At 32.1% G+C, this 26,114-nt stretch overlaps 2 protein-coding genes across 3 annotated transcripts; one reads left to right on the forward strand and one right to left on the reverse strand.

Annotated features, from left to right (window-relative positions):
• The first annotated feature begins 14,206 nt into the window (after positions 1–14,206).
• Positions 14,207–16,334, forward strand: LOC25494366 (zinc-finger homeodomain protein 3). The gene has a single exon (XM_013603256.3). The coding sequence runs from the start codon at positions 15,026–15,028 to the stop codon at positions 16,121–16,123; it is 1,098 nt and encodes a 365-aa protein (XP_013458710.1). The 5' UTR covers positions 14,207–15,025; the 3' UTR covers positions 16,124–16,334.
• A 3,172-nt stretch (positions 16,335–19,506) lies between these two features.
• Positions 19,507–25,657, reverse strand: LOC25494367 (protein root UVB sensitive 6). Of its 2 annotated transcripts, XM_039833361.1 has the most exons (10): positions 25,258–25,656; positions 24,568–25,227; positions 24,368–24,487; positions 22,651–22,752; positions 21,682–21,754; positions 21,383–21,463; positions 21,226–21,290; positions 21,023–21,124; positions 20,750–20,932; positions 19,507–20,066 (listed from the first exon to the last, which is right to left on the reverse strand). In XM_039833361.1, the coding sequence occupies exons 1-10, from the start codon at positions 25,288–25,290 to the stop codon at positions 19,998–20,000; spliced, it is 1,488 nt and encodes a 495-aa protein (XP_039689295.1). In that variant the 5' UTR covers positions 25,291–25,656; the 3' UTR covers positions 19,507–19,997. The 2 variants fall into 2 exon arrangements, with proteins under 2 accessions (XP_039689295.1, XP_013458711.1); XM_013603257.3 differs by having other exon boundaries at positions 24,568–25,657.
• Between the last annotated feature and the right edge of the window lie 457 nt (positions 25,658–26,114).

Below are 26,114 nucleotides of genomic sequence, written 5' to 3' on the forward strand. Positions count from 1 at the left end.
AGATTACCCTTTCATAAAATTTGATTTTCAAAAAACCTATTCCTTCTTTTTTGGTTACACCCCAAAACCCTTCTTCCAAAACCATAATTCTCCAATCGATCGATTGTGTTCTGCGAAGATTTTCAAAACCATACTTTCTCACGTCCATTCATGATTTCAAAGAAAATTCGAAGCAAATCAGGTTAGCAAGTGTTGTTCTTCAATCGATTGTGTTTTCTTGTTATGGGTTCTCCGTTCTGATTTTGTGTTTTCCTTGTTCTGCGATTCACAGTTCTGCAATTTTGAGTTAACCTACTTAAACTGAATTTAAGTTAACCTTGCCAATGTAAATTAAAACCGTAATCGTACAGTGCATCATTGCAGTTGAAGGAAAAAATTGAAACTAGCAAATAGAAGAAGAAATTCACTTACTTATATCTAATTTAGTATGGATGAAAAATATTTTGATTCACTCTTTAATTTTCATGGAGATTGATATTGAACATCAAATTGTTTGATCGATTGCTTTGTGGGGTGAAAGAGGGTGAAACTCACTGACAATGAATAAAATTAGGGTTTTAAGAAAATTTATATAAAAGGGCAATTTTGGTATTATAAAAAGTTTTTAAGAAAATTTGGGTGTAATCAGAAAAACATGGGGTGTAAATAGAAAAACTCTTATTGTTATTGTGGCTTAAAGTTAATAAGGTCAATTTTGTTTATGGCTCGTGGTTGAACCCGTTTAGGTGCTTGGGTATCGATTAACCTTCTTGTGTATCCTGGATTGACAGCTTGTAATTATATGTGGTTTCCTTTATACACTTTGTACTAAGGAGATTACCCTGTCATTGCTAATATAATTTATTGTTAAAAAACCTAATAATATTCAATCATTTAAAAAAAAAACTCACATTCAATCTATAGTAAAAACGTTGATATATTTTCAACTACCACTCATTATATAAAGTCATTATATTAATTTCTTATTGTTGAACGAGTTGGAAAATATTGTCTATATACTCTAGGTGAAAAAATATTATTTTATTTAAGAAGGAAATCACAAAATTGACTCTAGAATTATTTAAGAGTTGTGTTATTTGAACATCCATTTACATGACAACTTTTGAGACAACCAAAATTTTATAAAGAAAATGAGGTATTGACACAAAAACAATATATATATATATATATATAGAGAGAGAGAGAGAGAGAGAGAGAGAGAATAAAAAATTAATGTAAACATGAGAGAGAAAATTGTCACAATAATTATCAAAAAATAGTTGTTTAAATATTATTTCTCATTACTTAAATACAACTAACATGCAGGTAACTCCTTAAAAAAAATAGTGATATTTGAACATCCATTTGAGACAAACAACTTCGTTTCTCTCTCTTTTCTTTAGTAAAAATAATGGAGAGAAAAAAAAAAAAAAGAGTGAGAATAAGAGTATAACGTGAGTATGAGAGAGAAGGTTGTCAAAAAGTTATCATAAAGTGGTTGTACAAATACACCATCTGGTCGCTATTATAAGCAAAAATCAACGTTTTAGATACATTCATTAAATGATGTATGTAGTCTGTATTATAAACCGCATACATCATTTAATGAATGAATCTAAAATGTAGATTTTTACTTATAATAGTGACCGGAGGATGCATCATTTCTAAAAAAAAATAAAAAATACAACACTAGTATCTATTGTGCCAACCACCAACAAACACATGTCAATTTAATTGTAAAAAAAAAAAAAAAAAAACTCTTTTAGGGGACCTATTGCCCTCTCCTACCGTAAACGCCGCCCTAGAACAAGGCTTCTGGTAGTTATCTCCCCAACTCTCTGGTAGATATGTCCTAAACGAATAAAGAGGGGTAAATTTAATATTTAGGGGTGCCTTAGAGATTTTTTGAAGCCCTGAAAAGAAGTGTGGCTCTTCTTACAGGTTTTTGTTTCGAATATGCCCACAGTGTGCATGAGACCATTTTAAAAATATTTTCCCTATACCTCTACATTTATACTTTCACCCCTACAGATTATAAAAAATTCTAAGTTTTATCCCTTTTGTTATTTAACTTCACCGCTACAAAATATATAAGATAAATATTATCAGAAATTGTATGTTTTGTGTATCCTGCAAACTCATTGAGACTTAATCTTGAACTAAGGAAATCTTCCATGATCATTGGATGGAATTAACCAATCATGTATGCTGATCGATGGATTGGAGAAAAATGTGAACGAGAACAAACAGGTTGCTAAATACAATACGTTATTGAGGGGGAAATTGAGTACATCGGTGCAAGAGGTTTAATTGGTGACAACTCAATTGTTAACAAATTAATCAAACACAAAATTGAAGACTTTAATTGGTGAAAATTTATGACATTGCTAAATATACAAATTTTTCGTTTTAGTTCCTCTTAGATTTTCCTCAACTTTCAGTACTTATAAAATAATTTCAATCATTACTTTTAGTCTCTATAAAAATTTCAATCATTACTTCAAGTCTCCAAAAAAAAATTAGAATTTTTTAACAAAACATAAATTAAATATGAATTTTTAACCTCTAAAAATATAATATTATAAATTTTTCTGCTAATTCTATATGTTTTGTTAAATATTATAATATTATTAACCTTCAATCATTACTTCAATTCATGTTTTGTTAAAAAATTCTATATGTTTTTGGGAGGGATTCAAATAATATTATAAATTTTTTTCAAAAATATGAATTCTACATAAAGGAGGGACCAAAAGTGAAGATGAAAGATTTTTGGGGACTAAAAGTTGAAGATTTTTTTAGAGGGATTAAAACTAAAAATTTGACATATTTATAGGAAGCAAAAACATATTTAACCTTTAAAAAAAATGTCAAGGGAAAAGTGGAAGTTAAGAGATTTTGTATGGGGTGTGAGTATAATTGTTAGAATATGGGGTAAAATGTTTCCATTTTAGGTGTTGGAATTGAATTGGGCTTTTTGACTTGTTTGCATAGACTAGTTTCGCACAAGATCATTGCTGTTTGCACTTCAATTTTTACTTTAAAACACATGGAAATTACATGTTTTACTCACACGGTAGTTAACTACCGTTTGAAAATAAAGGAAACTAGAGAAACCGTTGAGGTTAAATGCATAATTTTCACGTGTGTTGATGCAAAATATGAAATAGGAACGGTAATTTTCTTGGCACACGCGCGTGCGAGGTTCGGATGCAAAGCCTGAAATCATGCTGAATTTTTTGGTTATTTATCTTTCTTTTCCAAAAGTCTGCCTCTAGATTGCTTTTGGTACCTAACAGTGACAGAAACAGAAATTAGAGGTAACTTTTTTATATCAATGCATCTATTCTTCCCTTTCTCTATGAACACTAGCAACCAATTTTGTTGTTGTCGCACTCATTTTTCATGGGGGTACAATATTGTCTTACACGCTACATCTATCCATATATTATTATTGTATTATAATAAATCATCAATTTAATCTTTATATATCACAATTTCTCCAATTTATTCTTAATATTTCTGAAATCCCTCAAAATCACGATTTTTGTAGTATATAAAAATTCATCAACTTAATTCTTAACATAATAACAATAACTAAGTTGCAGGGCCGTTCCTAGCATTTTAGGGGCCTTAGGCATAGAATGAAAAATGACCCTTTACATAATTCTTTGTTTTTTTTTGTGATTTTATTAGCTCTTCATTTCATTTTTTTTGTTTCTTTTCACTATCAGATAAATATTTTTTAGGCTACATCTTAAAATAAATCAAATACTCAATAAAAAGCAAAAGAAAACAAAAAAATAGTAAAAGTAAAGAACTGTAGCACATACAAAGTAGACTGAAATTTTAGCATTTGAGAAATATAGATTAAAATTTTAGCACTTGAAAATAATAGCACAAAAAAAAGTAGGGTGGACCACATGATCATAAGTGTGTCACATATGATCTTACTTTATCAAATTTAAATATGTAATCTTTTCAATCAATCTAAGAAATTTGACACTATTATATTAATATAATTTATTTTTTTATCCTCTAAATAAAATTTTAAAATTTATTTTTCAAGTAGACTCATTTTCAACTAAAATATCGTTTGTTTTGTTACGAAGATTCTCACAATTTCTTAGATAATAAATATTACCAATATTTTATAATTAGTGAGACACATTATTAAGAACAAAGGACCGAAAAAAATCTTATCAATTTCTTAACACATAATTAGAAACAAGAAAACACAATTTTTTTTATAGGTACGAGGTGTATATAGAAATCAATGTTTAATATGTGAGTATATATAGCAGATCATACTAAAAGGGCCAAAACATTAAACAGATCAGCCCATCATCTATTATTTGACAACTAAGTAGTCGGGCCTCATAATGAAATTTTCCAAACATACCCCAGATAAACCACGTTTTGCTATATGCACCCCTCCCCTAAAATTATTTTTTTGGGCCCCTACGGGCATGGGCCCTAGGCCGTCGCACCTCCGGCCTATGCCTAGGGCCGGCCCTGCTAAGTTGATAGATTTATATATTTAGTGACTAATTAAATCGACAAATTTATGTACTTTAAGAACTACATATTAAACTGTTAGTCTGTATTTCTAATGTTTGTTTTCAACATTAAAACTTTCATATCGAAGCTAAGTTTCATTTTTGGTGTCAATCAGTTTATACTTTATATTCAAATTCATAGTCTTAATTAGCATAATAGAAATTTTAAAACCATTCAGTTATGACATAAGGAATTCAAATTGTCTATGAAAAGGCTCAAAGGTCGAAAACACGTGGAAGCATATTAGATATGTGTGGAAGACTTGTAGTTTTATGACTGTATATATTAGATATGTGTGGAATTCAGTTACTTCTTATTGTATATATATATATATATATATATATATATATATATATATATATATATAAGAATTTTTCATATGAAATAGGGGTCACAAATCAAATACATAATCCTTTATACTCAAAGTATCCAAGTTACAACAAGAAAAGAGTAACGAGATAATGTATGTGTGATTTGATCCACAAATTTTTATTTACGCCTTGCAAATCCTGTATATATTAGATATCTTTGAAGTTTTATTGCATTTAAATCTTGAAAACCTTTTTTAATATATCGAATGAGATAGTTATCTTCATCTTTTTTACATTCAAACTTATGAACACCATAAATATTCAAACCTTTCTGAGAAACATTTGCATAATATGTCATAAGATTTCTAGTTTATTCATACAAGCATGAAATTTAAAACTAACATTTGTTTATCTAAAACAACGCCAAACATATACTAATCTATCTTCTACGTAAATTAAAGAGAAAATGAAAATTTATAAATTAAATTGATATTTTTAATAAGCAACTAACATAACTTAAAGATCGAACATATAAATATTTATAACCATAACATATATAATTTATTCATTACATCCTATAAATATCTATAACCGCATAGCTGGTGATAACTGGTTCAAAATTTGTCTAATACATCCTATAATATGTGTTGCTAAAATACTCTCTCATAAAAACTAATGAATGTATTTTAGTAAATACACGCACACATATAATAAACTACACGTGTTATGTTTATATATATTTATATGTTCGATCTTTAAAATTATAATTAACGAAATGAGTAAAAATAAATTTTTATTTGTGTGTTGATTCATTGAATTTTCATTTTATTTTCTACTTTATATAATATCTAAGTTTTTTTACTATGCGGGCCAAACAGGTTACTTGCGGACGATATAGAAGCCCAAATGGACAGCGGGCTTCTTAAAAAACCAAATGTTTCTCTTGAGGCCATTATGATATCTCTAAAGCCTCATAAATACACATCCGCTAGTTATCTATCAGATGTACAATTTTTTGAAAAACATACATTCAGTAGATAACTACAGGATGTGTATTTAAGAGTTTTAGAGATATTAGGGGACTTAAAGAGAAACGTTCTAAAAAACCTACAAAAATCTAGACTGTATTTTAGGCCCAAACTCTTAAATTTTTATTTGTGTGTTGATTCATTGAATTTTCATTTTATTTTCTACTTTATATAATATCTAAGTTTTTTTGCTATGCGGGCTAAACAGGTTACTTGCAGACGATATAGAAGCCCAAATGGACAACAGACTTCTTAAAAAAACCAAATGTTTCTCTTGAGGCCATTCTGATATCTCTAAAGCCTCATAAATACACATCCGCTAGTTATCTATCAGATGCACAATTTTTTGAAAAACATACATTCAGTAGATAACTATTGGATGTGTATTTAAGAGTTTTAGAGATATTAGAGGACTTAAAGAGAAACGTTCTAAAAAACCTACAAAAATTTAGACTGTATTTTAGGCCCAAACCCTACATTCAATCAAGCTTAACAGGATCGGCCCATACAAGTTAGCCTATTTTAACAACTCTAAAATAAATACCGTATCTATTTTTCTTAATATTGATGAAAATTACATATATGTTTTATAAATAGGATGTGTATAATAAGTTAAAGTAATAATGATTGCTTGAAATTTCCCACTAAGGTAACGCCAGAATTACCGCAGTACCAGTACTACTATTGTGTTCACCTATGCTTCACCAAAACTTTGCTTTGTGGGCTGTTTTATCTTGCCTATATTTGGATGATAATTGCTCTTCTTTCATATGTGTTCATTTCCGCTCTACGTGAGTTAACTCTTTCATAAATTAAATCACGCTGAAAATATACATGCGTGAGTTAACTCACGCTCAATTATTATAAAGAAAATGACTCGACTATATTCTTATGTAATTGGAAAATGTAAAATGTTATAAAGAATTAAGTGGGACTCATATATATATATATATGATCCATATGGATGACATGGACGTGGATGATATAACAAACTCTACCACATCACATGAGCATGAGTTCAATCCACTACCACGTCATCACTTGACTAAACATTGAATAGGCTTGACTGTTATGTATACATTGATTCAAAATGGAAAACTTAGAAAATCGAATCTTTATTAGACTTGGTAAGGAAAAGTAGTAGTTGGCAAAGTGTAGGCATGTGTTAATTTGGAATTAGGGTGGAACACCCTTTCAACTAATGTTCATTTTGAAGCTTGGATTAAAAGCTTTACAAAAAGTCACATTTAAAACACATTGGGACGTGTTAAAAAGAACACACACTTTTAGTGGCCACAACGCATAATCCCTCAATGAAATTGAACATTTTTGTTACTAATAACACATGATATGATGATTTAACATAGCGTTGTGAGAAAGAAAAATAGCAACAAAATCTAGCTAACATAACATTTATGTGAGCATTATTAAATAAGAAATACAGAAAAGCGGAAGCAATAAAAGGGAGAACTGGTGAGGCATTAATGACTAACCTGCATAGATTTGTTGCCTGTGTGAATGGATGATGATGCGTTCTCTCAATATATGACTTCATATCCAAATGCAAAGATAAAACAAAACCTTGTCATGTTTTCTTCATTTAGCATAATTGTTACAATAATAATATTCAAGTATATTATTGTGTTTGAGTTGTTTATATATGGTCCCCCCCAACTGAATCAAAATGGTCAGTGTCACTAACCCATCACACCTCTCTCTCTCATGCACAAATCCAGCTTTATCATATTCAATCGAGATTATAACATACACTTCTTTCCCAAATCAATTACATTCATAATAAATTCTACCTATTACTGTTAAGATCAAATAAGTTTAAAAAGGTTTGATCTAATAATTTGAAGAAAACTTTACATATGAATTAAAAAAGAATATTGTAATAATACTTTTTTCATTAATCTGAAGAAAACTTTATGCGAAAGCATCATAAAACTTTGGAATATTATAAAGCTTCACCAGCATGGGTTCACGTCTATATATATATATTATATATTTTATTTTTTTTGGATTTCTCATAATTCCTACACTATTTGGGTTAATTCTACTTCAACACTATTAGACATTAAATGTTGTAGGGGACTACCAATTTCTGCTTACTTCAAAGCCTATCTTTACTAGTACAAAGACTCCCTCCGACTATTAATATATGCAAGAAAAATAATACATGTATTTTATCCAAAATTTATATATTTGTTTGTATTACAAGCCAAAGTAATGTATTCTGCTACCATTATTATGTGGAATCGTCACCATAATTTTAGTGAAAATTACACTTTACAGTTTCAATATCACAGTATCAACGTGATTTTGCAAAGTTCTATCAAATATGTGGTTTGTTACGTTGAACGAATGGATAATGAACCACAAGTTTCAAGTATTCAACTATATGTGATATTCATGAATCAAATACACATACGATGTATTCAAATATAAATGATTTTCATATTTCATTATTGGACATGTGGAACTAACTAGTTTGAATCTCATGCGTTACGTACCCATGTGATGGCCTTTGGGTGTTTAGACACTACTGATCTGATCATTACTTGAGACAAAAATTAAAAGCAATGGGAATGTTCCCAACGGATAGCTAGTCCAATTGTTTTTTGGATCGTTAAAACAAAACAAAAGGAAAGACATGTAGATTCTATCATATAAGATCAAGAGGAGAGGGGGGGTCCCAAAATCAATGACTTATTTGGACATGATTGAGACGTGCCTGACCTTGAAAGGAACTATACCCAAACCACTTTTTATTTTATTTTATTTTATTTTATAATTGAATCTAGCTAGAGCAAGTCTGGTAATTTCCATAGTTTGTATATAAAGAGATACAATTAAGAAAGATGAGTATTTTATTTATTTATACATAATGAGTTGAGGGCTAGCTGAGGTGAAATGAAATGATAGTCCAATCTGACAGTTTTGGGATGATCCTCTATCTAAGATTGGAAGGAAAGAAAGAAACATTACAACATTTGAAGCTTAAGGAACCAAACCAATTACCCATTAATTCCTGCAACATTGCACATGCATGCTGCTGCTGCTTTTCAAAGTAAGAAAGAGTGTAAAATGATCCTTTCCTCTTATTACACGGAAAGACAAAAGTTTGTTGTCCATAGAATTAGAATGATGCATGCCATTGCCAACATTACATTTGCATGTGTTGCAGAGAGAGACATACATATATATTGTTGAGTGCTTCACAAATAAAGGAAACACCTCCAAGTAAGTATATGCTAGTTTGAATTTTGGAAAGAAAAAGATTCAAACTAAAAAATATAGCAGATGGTTTGGTTTAGATCCATTTTTACAGTAATTTTAATTACAGATCTCTACCAAAACAAAATTGATGAAAAATAGTATGTTGTCAAACTCAATAGCAGTCCTCGTAAAATATAAGATTTTAATCCGAGATTTTAGTGATCAATTTTAAATAAAGTGCAAATCAATAATAGTCAGTGTTTTTTTAGTATTTATTTGATTGATTAGGTTTAGACCTGACCATAAAAATAAAAATAGTCAATCCATCCTTAAAAAAAAAAGTCAAACCAATTTAATTGGTTGTTTCACAAAAATAAATAAAAATAACAATGTAATCGGATTAGATTGTACTCCGTCGGTCTCTATATTTAAGCATCATGTTGACTAAAAATTTGTCACTATGGGTCTGTTTGGGAAACCAAAAAAAGAGCTTTTAGCTTTTAGCTTATAGCTTATAAGCTCGTTTGACAAAAAAAGCTCTGTTTGGTAACACTTTTTCACCATGAGCTTATAGCTTATTTCACGAGCTTATAAGCTATTTTTCAGAAGCTATTCCAAGCAGCGTTTGAGCTTATAGCTTATAGCTTCTCACTTTTTCTTCCAATTTTACCCTTATTATTTCATTTAAATTGTATTTTTATCCATTATAATTTTTATAATAAGCTACGTAATAAAGACTACTATCCCTTTATTCCAATTTTTGTATATATATCAGCTGGTTTTTTTTTTTTTTTTGAAAAAATATATACCTTAGTTTTTTTTTTTTTTTTTTACGGAACAAAATACTATTATTCTATTAGTGTTACTTTTTATTTTATTTTTTTGAGGTAAGTGTTATTTTCTTTATTCTCTGTTATTAGTATTGCTCTATTAGTGCTACCTTTTTTTTTTTGTTTTTGAGGTAATTGTTATTTTCTTTATAAAGTAGAAACACTTAAATGATAATAAATATAAGATAAAATTTTAGTGAATAAAATTTAATTTAATTTATAATACATAGGATATATTAAATTAATAAATTTAAAGTATTTTTTTAAAGAAAAATTAGTTTATAAAATTACAAATACTTAAATTAATGATATAATTTTTATTATGAATTAAGAATACCCTTTATGTCATTTTACATTTATCAGTTAGTTGAACCGCTATTTTTACCAAACACTTCAGTCAGCTTATAAGCTAAAAGCTACCAGCTAGCTTATCAGCTATCCGCTATTTTTACCAAACAGAGCCTATGTAAACGCTCTTTCAAATTACTGGATGCATTTATTATTTTTTCCTAAACGTACCCTTAATTAATACTAATAACTTGTCTTGAAATATGAAAAAACAAATTTAATACACAGACAAACAAATGACAATTTGGTAATATTAACACACAAAATAAACACATTAATTGCACTAACAATTTTTCTTAAGAAATGTGAAAAATATAAAGAGTGTTTGAATTTAGGGAGACGAAGGGAAGTACTCCATCCGTTTCAAAATGAGTGTCACTTTAGCCAATTGAAGACATATTAAGGAATGGAATAAAGTAGTCAAATGTCGTAGCAATTTTACCAAATTATCCTAATCAACAATTATTTTGTTTTTCATTAAAGAAAAAATAATACTTTGGAAGTAGTGTAACATATAATATTAATTGAAGGGTACAATTGAAAAGAAAAAATTATTATTATATTAGAAACTGAAAGTAATATTCATTTTAAAATATTTTTTTTTAGATAAAACGGCACTCATTTTAAAATAGATGGAATATATTTCATGTTCTCAACTCGATGAGTTGGTTGCTACACTCATATATGCAACCCCAAACACACACAGAAAAAGAGGTAAGAGGTAAGAAAAAAAATCCTCCAAATGAGTAAACAATAGTGTATGATTTAAAACACATGTGTTTCTACCTTTAAACGGAAAGAAATTATTATAAGTTTTGTATTCATGATGACAAGCATGTCCAAAAAAGTAATCCAAATGGGAAGGGGAAAAACAAAGCCAATTTAAGTAATTTGATTCGTTAATGGAAAATGATTGGCACAATAAAGGTTGAACTGGTTTCCTAAGACAAGGCACCTAGGATTAGGAACGTATGATGATTAGAATAAACAATGCAAATTATTATAATGAGGATAAAAAAAAAATCTAGTTGACCAAGAGAGAGAATTTGTTCCTTTTTCTTGTATATTTATTTGATCATTTAATTTTTCTGATGCGACAAAAGTTTTAGCTTTTCACTGGGAACATCTTTATGTAATATTCCTCTCTTTTGTCTGCTTGCCAAAAGAAAAAGAATAAGCAAGTTATCAATCAATTACATTAACCTAGCTTTGAATCTTCGATGATGTTACAAAGCATATTGTTATGTGGATTTTCTAAATCCAAGGCCCTATTTGTTGTCATGTCCAGTAGTAATATGGATAATTATTAACTTTAATAAAGAACATATTTTGCTTTTTGCGCCCACATTAAGATGTGTGCATAACCAAAAGGAAATAATAGACTATAATTGAGTAAACATCCACTTTAATCCTTAAAGCTTAGTTTGAGAGTTTTGAGCAGAGGGAAGGGGAAAATTTTGAAAGATGAAAAGAGAAGAAAAAAAATACTATATAAATCTACAATCTAGTGATTTTGTGGAGAATGCTTGGGATAATTAGAAATTTAATTTTTATGTATTTGTCATAACATAAAAAGATAAATCTATGTGTTGTTTCAGAACACATCCAAGAGTTAGCACCGAGATGTATGCTTTTTGCAGATGATGTAGTCTTGGTGGGTGAGTCGAGGGAGGAAGTGAACGGGAGGCTAGAGACCTGGAGGCAAGCCTTAGAAGTGTATGGATTCCGCTTGAGTAGAAGCAAGACGGAGTATATGGAATGTAACTTCAGCGGAAGGAGAAGTAGGTCTACCTTGGAGGTGAAAGTTGGAGAGCATATCATACCCCAAGTTACACGGTTTAAATATCTTGGGTCCTTCGTACAAAATGACGGAGAAATAGAAGCAGATATAAGCCATCGTATTCAAGCTGGGTGGTTGAAATTGAGAAGAGCCTCAGGTGTTTTGTGCGATAAGAAAGTACCACTTAATTTGAAAGGAAAGATCTATCGGACAGCAGTCAGACCAGCGTTATTGTATGGTACGGAGTGTTGGGCGGTTAAGAGTCAACATGAGAATCAAACAAGTGTAGCAGAGATGAGGATGTTGCGTTGGATGAGTGGTAAGACTAGACAAGATAAGATTAGGAATGACACCATTAGAGAGAGAGTAGGGGTAGCACCTATAATAGAAAAGTTGGTAGAAAACAGGCTTAGATGGTTTGGGCATGTAGAGAGAAGACCCGTAGATGCCGTGGTAAGAAGAGTAGATAAAATGGAGGAGAGTCAAGTTAAAAGAGGTAGAGGAAGACCTAAGAAAACTATTAGAGAAACCATTAGAAAGGATTTAGAGGTGAATGAGTTGGATCCAAATTTGGTGTATGATAGAACACTATGACGTCATTTGATCCATGTAGCCGACCTCACTTAGTGGGATAAGACTTGGTTGTTGTTGTTATATGTGTTGTTTCAGAGAAGAAGAACTAACGTGGGGCTGTTTGAGAGAGAGAGCGCGCATAGGATTTTTTTTCCAGTGAGCAAATGCCTATTTTTTATCTTTTAATTCGAGCCTTTAATTTTGTTTTGCCAAGTGTCAAATATCTATGTGGTGAAGAGGCATAAATGGAGTAAAGATGCACTCGTATTTCAACTACTAAACTAAGAAATTTATAGTGATAATATAAAATAATTTTCTATTTTGAAAAATTAATTATAAATATAATATGGAGAATACTAACCTATGCTTTTAAAATACATATAATAATATTGTCTTAAAATATATGCATTCAACGTTATAAAAGTAAAAAAGAATAGTATGTGGAAGCGTAGGAATTTGAAACTATGACAGCAACAGAATGAGACGAGATGTAGGTTGTTGAACGCGCAACACATATCCTCAATGAATGAAGAGTAGCTCAAAACATATGGTCCCGAAGTGCAACGAACTATAATAATGATCAACACAGGTCCAACGGTGGTAATTTGGTGAAATGGACGAAACTGGCTACTGAAAGATATAAGCGGAACATAGATGTCTCGTTTTCTTCGTCATCTAATATGGTAGGTATTGTTGTATGTTTAAGAGATGTTGTAGGTGAGTTCGTTATTGCTAAAACTGATTGCTTTTTTCCTCTATGTGATGTTGATGTGGGAGAGGATGTTGGTTTACATATGACATTGGAATGGATAGCCAGCCTTCAATTTGATAATGTTGACTTTGCTCTAGATATAAAAGATAATAGTAAATTTGGTTGTATTATATCTGCCTCTAAACAATTTTTTGATAATAGTTTTCAGAACTCTCATGTCGAGTTACACAGGAAGCAAGCTAATAGAATCGTTCATGAGTTAACTTAGGTAGCCTCATATAATACTATCTCCCACACTTACACTGATCTACCATCATGTATTTAATACATTTTATCTAATGAAATGGAATGAATTGCTTCCTTAAAATAAAGTCAAAAAAATATTTATATTAATGCAGATTTTTTTAAATCCTTAAGACACATGTTAATAAGACCATGAACAAACTATTGTTTCCTCTTTGCTTGTGGTGTTATGTCAAGAAACAGTTCCCTCAACATGCCAATGATGTTCATTTGGAATACAAACAGCAATTCAATTGCATTCAGATTCATCACATGTGACAGAGAAATAGACAGATAGAGACAAGGATGTTTTCATCTCAGTTTCAATGTTACAATTAAGCACGATACAACATAATCATTCTACTAAATCATAGTAACGATTAACAAATTTATGTGACATATTACTACTTTTTTGGATAAAGATGATAGCGGTGACTGGCCTTGTGCGCAGTTTTTCTTTGCTTCTACTCATAACATAACTACACTTTCAAAAACATTAACTAATGATCTGTGACTGTGTGTTGTGTTAATTGTGAAAATGTATTAAGGGAATTTGTGTGTGTAAGTGCCAGGCATCTTTTGTCCTCACCACTATCTGACACACACACACTGCTCCTCTCTTTCTATATGGCGTAAACTCGATGGCTGATAGTGCAAGCAAAGCAAACCAAAGCAACTTACTTTTTTTTTTTCTTTCTTTTGAGTCTCTAATCTCTCTCTCTCTCTCTCTCTTACCTTTATTGTGTCTTCCTCTTTGTCTGTTAAAATCTGCTTTTTCTCCTTTTTTTATTTATTTTTATTTTTTATGTCCCAACACCTCACCTCTATAAGCTTAAGTTCTTTGTTTAGTGCTTCCACTCACTCACTACCAAAAACTCATCTCTTCTCTTTCTTTATTGACTAGCTAGTTACTCTAATGTTATTATCCTGTCATAACATAATATAATAATAAGCATGGAAACTTGTATTTGATGTATCTTCACTTCACTTCTTCTCCAATTCATCAATTCTTCTGCATGTGGCTGACTACTTCATTCTCAATTAATTAGCTAAACCAACTGTTGTTTTGTCCTCTCCTCTCCTCCCTTTTACTCTCACACTCACACACACTTTGTCTCACCTTTTGAGGAGAGATATAACACCCAGGGTGGGAAAGTGTCTTGTATGCTTATAAAGTTGTCTTCTCATCATTACCATATGTTTCTGCAGTGGATGCCCTACTAATTAATTACTTGCTTGCAATTCTTGATCCCTTTCATTTCATCTCAACTGTGCACCAATTCAAAACCACCCTCCTTTCCCAACTGGTGTACGTATGTTAATTAAATGTTCCAATGAAGAAATAATATTATAATTTTGGCACTTTGTGTGTTGTTTTTGGTCTCCAAATTAAGGTAGGAATGGAACTTTCCAGCAGCCAAGATGGAGAAATCCCAATAAACCACAATAATAATAATAATAATAATAATAATAATTATGGTACTAATGGACATGGTCATCACATGATTCACCATCATCATGTTCATGAACACCCTCCTCATCCTCTTCCACTACACCACAACCACAGTAATATCATTATATCATCATCTTCTTCAGCCGCAGTAGTGGCAGTAGTACCCCAAAACCCTTCAGTTAATGGCACAACCACCCCTATGCAAGCAGCAGCTGTTAGTACTGGTGTGGAATTAGATCATGATCATTCCTCCTACAAGAAATCGTCATCAGTTGTTGTGAGGTACAGAGAATGCCTAAAGAACCATGCAGCTGCAATGGGAGGGAATGCTACAGATGGCTGTGGTGAGTTCATGCCCAGTGGTGAACAAGGAACCATTGAAGCACTCAACTGCTCTGCCTGCCATTGTCACAGAAACTTCCACAGAAAAGAAGTCCAAGGTGAGACTGAGGATCAGGAGAACTACCACCATCACTCAGCCTTCAACTTCAACTTCAACAGACAGCAGCACCACCACAGCATGAGGAAATTCATGTTACCTCTTCCTGATCAGGCTCTTGGTCTTGGCTACCACCACCACCACTCTACTCCTAATACAGCATCAGCAGCAGCAACAGGTAACAACAACAACATTCTTCCTTCTAGAGCTGTAGCGCCACCTCATGGACATGGCCACATCATCATGCCATTCAACTACAACATACCTTCTGAATCTGATGAACAAGAAGAGGCAGCAGGTAGACTACATATGCATCATCATCATCATCAACAGCAGCAGCAGCAGGAGGTAGTGATGAAGAAAAGGTTCAGGACAAAATTCACACAGGAACAGAAGGAGAAAATGTTGAACTTTGCTGAGAAAGTTGGATGGAAATTTCAAAAGCAAGAGGAATCTGTGGTGCAACAGTTCTGCCAAGAGATTGGTGTGAAAAGAAGAGTGCTAAAAGTTTGGATGCATAACAATAAACACAATCTCGCCAAAAAACAACTTCAACATGAACATACTACTGCTAGTGCTAATGCTAATCATCTCCCAACTCCATAAAACTTCTTAATTAATTTAAGTCTTTCTCTTGCATTTATAAATCCATCCGTCTGTACTTGTTGTGGTAATTTAATTAGTTTAGGAATATTGCATTTGCATATTAATTAATTACGTACTTGTTTTGAGTTGAGTCATGTTTCTCTCCTCTCCTCAGGGATTAACAATTCATCATGCATGGACTCTGAGGCCGATTTGTTCGTATTACTATTACTATTACTATTACTGTTACTATTACTATTACTATTAGAATACTATTACATTACATAAAACCCTTTTCTCTTTTCTCTCTCTCCTTCACTTTGTTAATTAATTTATGCTAGCCGTATCATCATATACAACTAATTAGAGCTTAATTCAACCATGTTTTTTAATCCTTCTTAATTACTTATATTGACATTAATATCAAGAGAAATGATATTTGTACAACCACTTCCTCACAACTTTTTTACAACTTTCTCTCTCATACTCACATTATTCTCTTATTCTCTTTCTTCCTTTTTTCTCTCTTCATTGTTTTTGACCAATGAAAAAAAAGAGAAAAAAGAAGTTGTGTCATATGGTTGTTCAAATAACAATGCTATAATACCAAAGGCATAATGTAGTCTAATTTAAATAACAATCATGATGTTTCAACACCTTAAATTCTCATACATGTCCTACCTTTGTTAAATTATTACGGGTGGCGAAATCCCATTGGGTGAATTTAAGCCATTAAAATACACATTAAAGATGAGTATATCTTTCAATCCGAATTTATTTATGGTTTACTATGTTGTGTGATTCATGAAAAAATCATATAATATACATGATTTTTTGAAATTTTAAGATATACTAAGAGGCAAGAGAATGCAAATCAGTGTTGGATTTTGTCCTTATTCTTGTATTTCCATAAAATTTATGTGATTTATTATTTTGGTGTCTAATCAGTCAGCTGAAGAAAACAATAGTGCTCACCAAAAATTCGTTCCGAACATTTTCCTCCTCAACAGCTTATATACTTTTAGTCTTTCCATTAACATACGTAAAACAAGCATATCAATTGCTCATAGAATACTTCATATCAAGTGACTGTTTCACACATATTACTATACAATTTTGATTTTTAATATTTTAAATTATCTATTCTCAAAAACTATTAAAAAAGTTGATATCTTAAAAATATTTATTGAGACAAATCCAACATTTTATGTTATTCATACTTACATGTTATAGTAAAAAAAAAAAAAAAATCAAAATATGTTATGTGAATAATGTATATAGTTAAACTAATCAATTAATATGAAATTTGAGCTGAGTATATATCTTTTTCTTTTCAAATTCATAGAACACATTTTTGCATCCAAGAAAAAAGAATAAGGGATCCCTTTCAAAAAGTACCTCATTATTTTTTAAAAGACAATTTTAATATTCAATTTATTAATGTACTTCTACAAGTATTTTTAATTTAATATCAATAATACTTTTCATAAAGAAGTATACAAGAAATTTTAAACTAGAGAATTAAGAAATAAAAATTAATTCATATATAAAGTATCAAAAAAGTGTATTATTTGTCTCCTTTACTGTTCTATTGTTTGGGGGAGAGAAATATATAAATAACTGCATAAATAAATACATAGAAAAACTAACCAGACAAATTCACGAGCAAAAAAAATACAATCAATCTTCTAGAAGACTTGGTCCCGTTGTGAGGAGTTTGGGTATTATAAATAGAGAAATGCAAAAGATCAGTGTGTTAGAGTATTGGATAATAGACTCAAATGGTAATATTATATTGAAAAATGATAAAAATGGTAATTTTAACATTTTAAAAAAAGTTAAAAAATTGTTGATTTCAACACAAACTTATTATTCTTAATGAGTGTCCTTAACACTTGTTAACATGATCATATAATTAAAATGGAATGTTCAAACCTTGTTGTTGAACACATTTTTATATTGTGTCTCATATTATAAGTACGTTGTTTCAAGCTTTTTTTTTTTCAAGGAAAAGTTGTTTCAAGCTATACCCACAAAGTAGCACCTGCCTTAGACTTCCATCAATAAATTTGAAAATATTTATCTGGTACACTGTATATATATGTCTCATATTATGAGTTGTTTAAGCAAAAATTGAAAGCAATTATAATTGTAGTAGTATTAATTGAAAGAAACAAGTAAAAAATGAAGTGAAATCCATCCAGCATGTCAATTAACAAACACCAATTGGTGGGTGACAATCTCAAAAGTTAAGTTAAAATATAATAAATGCAGTCAATCATGTTGGAGCTACCATGTGTCAGCTCAGCTCCTCTTTCTTTTCCTTTCCAGGAGAGTGGAAAGTGAAAATTTTATTTTCCCGTTTCTATTTCCACTGCCGCTTATAATTTGAAAGTAAAGTACAAGTTCAGAGTCACTTTTTTTTTTTTTTTTTTTGTTACAGCGTTCAGAGTTACTTTCAAAATACTAGTACGTAGTTTTTTTTTTCCTCTTAAAAATAATTGTTTTTTAAATTTTAGCTAGTCACAACTACTAGTATTGATAAAATAAATAAAAACACTAGTTTCCCTCAAAAAAAAAAAAAAAAAAACACTTGCCTACCCACGACACATTTAAAAACATGATCGATCTTCTGAGCCTTTTTGTTTTGCTTATAGTAACTTCTGAGCCATATTTAAGATTGGGCAATTACTGACAATGAAATGACATTTTAAATGACAAATTTTCGAAAGTCTATAAATGTAGTATGACAGACGTATTGTATCAAATTTAAGAATGAAATAGACTCAACACACACAGACTGAATGGAAACAATTTATTTATTGATGAGTAATAAATGTGTACAAAAAGTATTAACAAATAGACTAACATTGTTAACATTTTAGAACACATGCACATGAATTATTTGAAATTTATTGTTTGAGATTATCAAAATATATTGAGTTGTTTAGTTCAATTATTTAAAGAGGAGATGTGAAGAGAGGGGAACAAAACTTTGAGGGATTTTGAATGGGAAACAAATATTTGTTTCATACTTAGACTCAAAAATCATTTTATATTCCCCTCCCATCATTGAACCAAACACATGATTTAAAAACATTCCGCCTCCAATTTGTTGAACATCCGAGACTAGCGTTTCATCACCCAGTGACAAATTTTTCATGTTAATCTCCATGTTGGTGCACCCCAATAAAAGCACTTAAAAAACACCCCACTGTACTTTGTGAGACAAAAATAACTTACTGATAAGATAATAAAAATATTCTATCAGACAATAGTAATACCTCAGGAGGGTATGATGCATGCTAACTGTATAATATAGCAAAAGCATTGGAATGTGTTTGTTTTTATGTTACAAGTTTATACGAACAAATTTAAGAACTCAACTTTAAAATCCATAGAGATTATTAAGAAGATCAAAAGATATTACTACACTGATGCATGGATTATACCATTAGAATGCATCATATATATTACACTGATCTTTAATAATTTATATATGAACAAATTTACGAACTCAACTTTAAAATCATGCAAGATATAAACTATAAAACTTAAACGGAGTGATCACCACTGCAAAAAGAACTAAGAAAAAAGAAAGAACACAGAAACAACAGAGCAACACAACTTTTTTGGGGGGAGGAGGGGGCTTAAAGCACATTGGTATGTATGCGGTAATGTGCCATGCTAATAACTCAATCATATAACTAATCCTGTTTACAATTATGTATGCATGCATCTAGACGAAAGTTCATTTGGCTTTTGTGAGCTTCAAAGATAGCATGATCAACTTGAGGATAACGACTCCTCTTTAGGAATTTGCCTGATTCATTTTTTATCCAGAGGAAGTTTGGCACTCAAAATCCAACAGCAGCCAACTGAGGATATGTTACTATCATCTATTATCGACCTGACACAGCCTAGCTCGCCCAGGATTTAGAAGTGATTCTGACATTGTCCAACCCTGCAAGTAAATGGATTTATTGTTTATATGCACTAGGCATTTGGAATGATTAAATAGATATATAATTAATCCCCGATGCAAGCCCTTGAATGTTCATTAACTTAGGGCCTGCTTAGTTTAAGGGAGGGGGGATTTAGTGGAGGGAAAGTGCAAAGTTACATTTTTTACTACAATTGTCTAAGTTAATATTCAAGGGTCTACAGCACCACCCTTCCTAAGGCCCCGATTCTCTAAAAAATTGCCTAGATAGTTTCACTCTCTTCTCTTCTACTATTTATAACCTATTCTCTTTTCCTAAATCTCTCTATTTTGCCCTACTTCCCAAGTGGTCCTACATGCTAGATCCACTAATTCCATTATAGAACTATTCTCTCCACCTAAACACTATGTTTAATGATATCTAGTAATACTCTGTTCGAAAATACTCTCCTAAGTCCTAACTACTATACTGAATATATTTAATCATTTTACCAATAGGCCCATCCTTATTTCTCCTTTATATGCATATTCCTAACTGGGGTTCTTTACTAACAAAATACAATGCCATCCAAGAGTCCGAAAATTTAAGACATCATTCCAAAAATTACATTTCAAAAACAACTTATTCCAAGGCAGGTCCACAAATACCATATTGTGGACATGTAATATGATGCAGCACAAACAAGTTAGGCTTTCTCCATTACCTGTTCATGGGCTTTAGTCTTGAAAAGCCAGTATGCATTTGTGACAACTTTGCAAGAATCAGCAATACAAGCCTCAAGATCAGCAACTGTGAGCATCATATTTGAATTAAGATCCTCCCTTTGCTTCCAAGATGAGACCTTACTTTCATTCAATGACTTTATAAAACTCGAAAGCACATGAGCCTGGAAAATAAGGTTATTTATATTAAGTACTTTTCATAATAAGAACTCCCCAACTGTACTATAAAGTTGTAAGACAGCCATATATCTCACATGAAATGCTGCTTTTAGAATGTCATCTGACTTTGCCTGATCTTTGAGCACAGCATGGACCTTAGATTTTGAAGGATTATATGTCACGATATACCTCTCCTTCTGCAATCAATTTAAAAGAACTCAAGAATGTATCATGCAGAAACGTCAATCAAAGTGATAAATATAGTTAAGAATTATTTTGCACTGAGTAAAGGACATACATCAAACAGGGGCTCTATTGCAACATATGCACTAGGGTCTTGGAATGCATCCTTGATTCTTGATCCTACAGTCAATTAAAAAGAAAAAATCAGTTTTAATTATTCAGACAAAATGGCTCGAGTTGACAAGTCAAATTATTTCAGTCCATTGTAATACCAAGGACAACAGGCCTATCTTTCCATGGAAAACTGAATATGTCCTCATTCAAATTACCCTCCCGCAAAGTGGGAACTTTTCCTGAAATGAATTAGTTCTGTTAAAATATAAATGAAGAATATGGTGGGATAGTATATCAGAGAACCCTAGTGCTTGTAGACATTAAAATGACTATGTAAATGAGAACGGATTGCTCAACAAGGACGGCACAAATTGACTATTTGATCATGTCAAGAAGATATGCAACCAATATGTTACTCTTTTGGGATGCTAGTGCAACTACAGCAGTGTTACGATACCTGTCTTGAGGAATAACTCTACCGCCACACTGAATCTTGCGGAGTTAAGTGTGTGCAAAACCACGGATTTTACCTATTAATACAATAAGCATTATTGTCAAAAACACCAGATTGGATGTATAGCTACATATGCATCGTCGGATCCAGATTCTCTAACTTTGGGGCGCCAAAGTCACCCTACCTTTCAACCCATATGGACCATCATATCGATTTAATGCTTAAGGATCATGCCATGTGTCTTAGCTTTTCTAAAAAAAAATTGAAATTAAGTTGAAAAAAAGAAGAAAAGAAAACATGACACGGAACAACTCCACCTCCCTCTGCCATTCTCGACCAAGTAAGCAACCTGCCATCAGAGAGTCGTTGCCAACTCCGACCACCGCAACCACGCCGATTTTACCTCCCTGTTCCTCCATCAGCCGTTGTCAACCCCGATCATCACAACCACGCTGCTGTTCCCTCCCTATGCCTCCACCGTCTTCGACTCAAATGTGATCTATTTTAACAAACCATAAAGGGGATCTGACATAGAGAGAATGGGTATAGCAGCATAGCAACTGTGTTTAAGTTCGTTTTTTTCAACATCAGCTATTTGACATCTAATTCATAGAAGCATGAGTATGTAAGCTCAATTCTAGATCTCACCGTTTCAATTTCTCACAGCCCTAAATATTATACAGCCAAAACGGAGGCAATAGTCAAGCAAGACGGCGGCGGTCAAAGTTAGTTATGGTGATTTGGTTGGCAGACTTGGTGACAGTGGCGTAGCAGACGAGATGAAAATGCAGTGCATTCTTGTAGCTTTTGTTGTTTCAGTATTTTAGAAAAAATTTAATAACAGCACATGGCATCCTGTGAAACACATGGTTGATCCAATAGCTCATAAAGATTGAAAGGCAGGGTGCCTTTGGCGCCTCAAAGTTAGACAATTCGGATCCATGCATCATCATTAGAAATACAAAACCAAACCTCTTTATAGGAGCTAAGGATATATCCACATGAAAGGAGGGAAAAAGTAGTGACAAGAGACGGATTCCTTTTGGCAATCATTATGCTCAAACCAGTACCTAACTGCAAATTGCAAAAGAGATTCCGTGATCGATTTCATAAAAAAAGGCAAAATCAAAATTCAAGGTTACCGGTGCAAAATCCCTTTATACAAGATTCTAAAAGTATTAAGAAAAAAAAAACTTTGGAGATAATAAGTTAGTGACACAAAAAGCAGTAGCAAATAGAAAACACAAACTTAGATATCAAAATGTATTAACGGCATACTATGTCACACTATACCATTGATACCGGAAGCTGTTTATAATGCTCAATTGGCTACCTCACATCATAACAACTTTATAGTTTTAATTTTTTTTTTTGAGAGACTTTATAGTTTTAATTGGATGCTGCTTTTAGACAACTTTATACATCCAGAACCTGAAGTTGGGCTTCAGTTTTCTGTTATTAGGGTGTCCGTGAGTCTAATTTGAATGTCCGGTTCTAATCAACGGGTTCAATAGAGTAATAAGTATCAACCCTTCCAAGATTTCAATTTTATTTTCAATCATGTTATAATGATGGGACAAGCGGAAATTAACTAGTTGCAACTAATTCTTGAAAGGACAGAGTTTCATGATTTTATACAGTGAAAGCAAATACTAATTTCTTCCTTTTGTTGTTCATTTGGCAGAAGACAACCAAGAAACTCGTTCCTTCAAAACCATTGTTATTGCTTGTTAAAATTTTCTCAAATACCCATCAGATTTGAACTTTTAAATTTTACAAGCACCGCTCAAAGAGGAAAACAATACTAGTGGCCCGGCTTCTTGCCAACAAGCTGTTCTTGTCTTTAAATAAATATCATTCTACTTTCCTTAATCCACCTAAGAAAACATAATTTTGGCATATGAAATCCTGCTTCCCCTGCTCCTATGCTATACATCAATTAGGCAAAAGTAATCAGCTTGATTTTGGACAATCATTTTTGTATATTTTATGCCTTTTGTAGCATTGAACAATCAAAACAAAGTAATTACTTCAAAAGTCTTGGTGTTCAAAGCATGCAGTATCGATTGCATACAAAAGAATAGGTGCATGCACAAACATGTAGTTGATCAATTAGGTGCGCAAAGAAAAGTCTCAGCCTGATTAACCAGGTTTGCCAGGAGTGAACTCCATTTCTATGGTTTTGAGGTGTATAAAGTGTATACACGCAAAACATATAAAGCACACATTTCTAAAACTGGTGACATACATCAGGCCTTTACAACCCTAGGCATAGTTGACAGATTGAAAAAAGAGAGAGACGATATCTACTCGTTTTCCAGTTAGTCCTTAGCCAGAGAGAGGACCTGTTTGTTTGAAATTTTTATAAGAAGTGATTCTTAATCTTAAGATGTGTAAAAAAAGGATTTGTTTTATGTAAAGCAAAAGTTTGGGTTGGAATCATAGAAAACACTTTCTTTGAAAGGGTAATTAAAACTTGAGCTTTTTCCAAACGCTACTTAGAGACAGAGTAGCTTCTTCTCCAAATCATAAAAAACTGATTTATTTATTTTTTGTTAAAAAGAGCTTCAACATACTAAAATATTTCAAGGGTGATATTTGAAGGATCGAAAAAAGTCTAAAACAGAAGGTTTGTGCACTATTAGAAAAATTTAACAAGACTACATTGAAATTGAAAAACATAACATACGAGGTCTGCAATATTGCCAACACATTCTCCTTTTGCAGTGACATCCCCAATGTTTTCTCCTTTGGCAAAGGCTTTGTAAATTGGTGTTCTAGTTGATGTTGATGTAACAGCAGCAACATTCTAAGAGAATAAAAATAATAAAGTAATTAGCTTAGCAGGATGGAGAAGTGATTACAAGAAGAAGAAGAAGAAGAAGAAACCTTGAGTACATTAGCGGCGCAAGCCAATGGAAGAAAAAGATGGGGAACTGCAGAGGTTGCGAGTTCGACACCAGCACCCAACTCCATTAGAAGATCACCGGCAAAACGAAGCTGTTTGAGATCATAATCAAATTTTTTGCCTTGACGAGCAAAAAGCATCTTTCCAACACGACCAGCTCCATCCTTGAGAATCCAGTTGATAGCAACAGCAGCAGCAGCAGGAGTGGCTCTGTTTCTAGAGACACCAACAGAAGTGAGAAGGGTTTGAGTAGTGAAAACACCCATTGCTCCACCAAAAAAGTGCTTGAGAGCCCTCCAAGTCATGTAAGGGACATAGGAAGGTGTAACACTGTCAGGGAAGCCTTCGGGAACAACATAGGATCTAACGAAGGAGATGAATTCATCAAGAGGAGGTTTAGGTGTTTGTAAACTGAGAGAGCGAAAGGAATTATTGTTGAATTTGCCAGAGGCATCAGTATCGGCAACGTAGTTCCATCTACGGCCATCGATTTGTTCGCAACAGATGAATCTGCTGCTGCCGATGAAGGTAGTATCTGAAGGGAGAAGGGGTGTAGATGATGAGGCTAATTCAGCACTGATACGCAGCGTTTCACGAATTAGAATATCTTGAGAAGAAGAAGAAGAAGAAGAAGAAGAAGAAGAAGAAGAAGGAGATGATGATGATATATTTGGTGTCTGCTTCGGAGGACCCATCATCACCATCGCTACACTACTTCTTTTCTTTTGTTTCTGCTACACTTCTACTAGTCTCATCTCATTGTTTTCATCGCAGCAGCAGCAGCAGCATTCAAATCAACAACATGGCCATTCGCTGTCTCCTCTCCTCTTCTCACCCGTCAGATTAATCTAATGGATTAAGTGAAACAAATTCCCTTTCTTTCTTCTCTGTCCCTCGCCCAATCTGTTCGTTCGTTAATATGGTTGTATTGTGTCCAAACTTCAAATCAAACAACACAAATATTTGCTCCAAAAAAATAATATTAATATTAATATTTGTTTACAACATTCAATTCAACCACATTTGACATTTCTTTTCACCCACTTCCTCTTTTTTGGTGGGTCAGTCACCCACACTTTGAACACCTTCACCATGCAAGGATCCCCCCACCGACCACCCCACATGTACATATTCTCATCCCTCCTCACTTCCACGTACACACCGCAATCCCATCCTTTATTTGGATAAACATCGACATTCCTTGGCATATTTGTTTCTTTCTCCAAATATAATATACTATTTTTTTTACGAAGGCTCCGTCCAAATATAATGATACTATGAGAATCACTTCCGAGGATGCATATGTATTGCGTTAAAAAAAAAAATACACTATTGGGAATTTTGTTTTACTAACTTAAAAAATTCTTATGTATTTTATTAAAAAAGTGTTTGGTATGTAACTTTTTTTTTTGAGTTTTCTTGTATGAAAGAGTTTAACATCAACATTTAGATTGAATACATGCTTCGTATTATATTATACTATATTATTTTAATTTTAACACTCTCACTTGTCTTTCACGTACTCTAC

The sequence above is a fragment of the Medicago truncatula genome, chromosome 4 (assembly GCF_003473485.1).
Source record: "Medicago truncatula cultivar Jemalong A17 chromosome 4, MtrunA17r5.0-ANR, whole genome shotgun sequence".
NCBI classification, from domain to species: Eukaryota; Viridiplantae; Streptophyta; class Magnoliopsida; order Fabales; family Fabaceae; genus Medicago; species Medicago truncatula.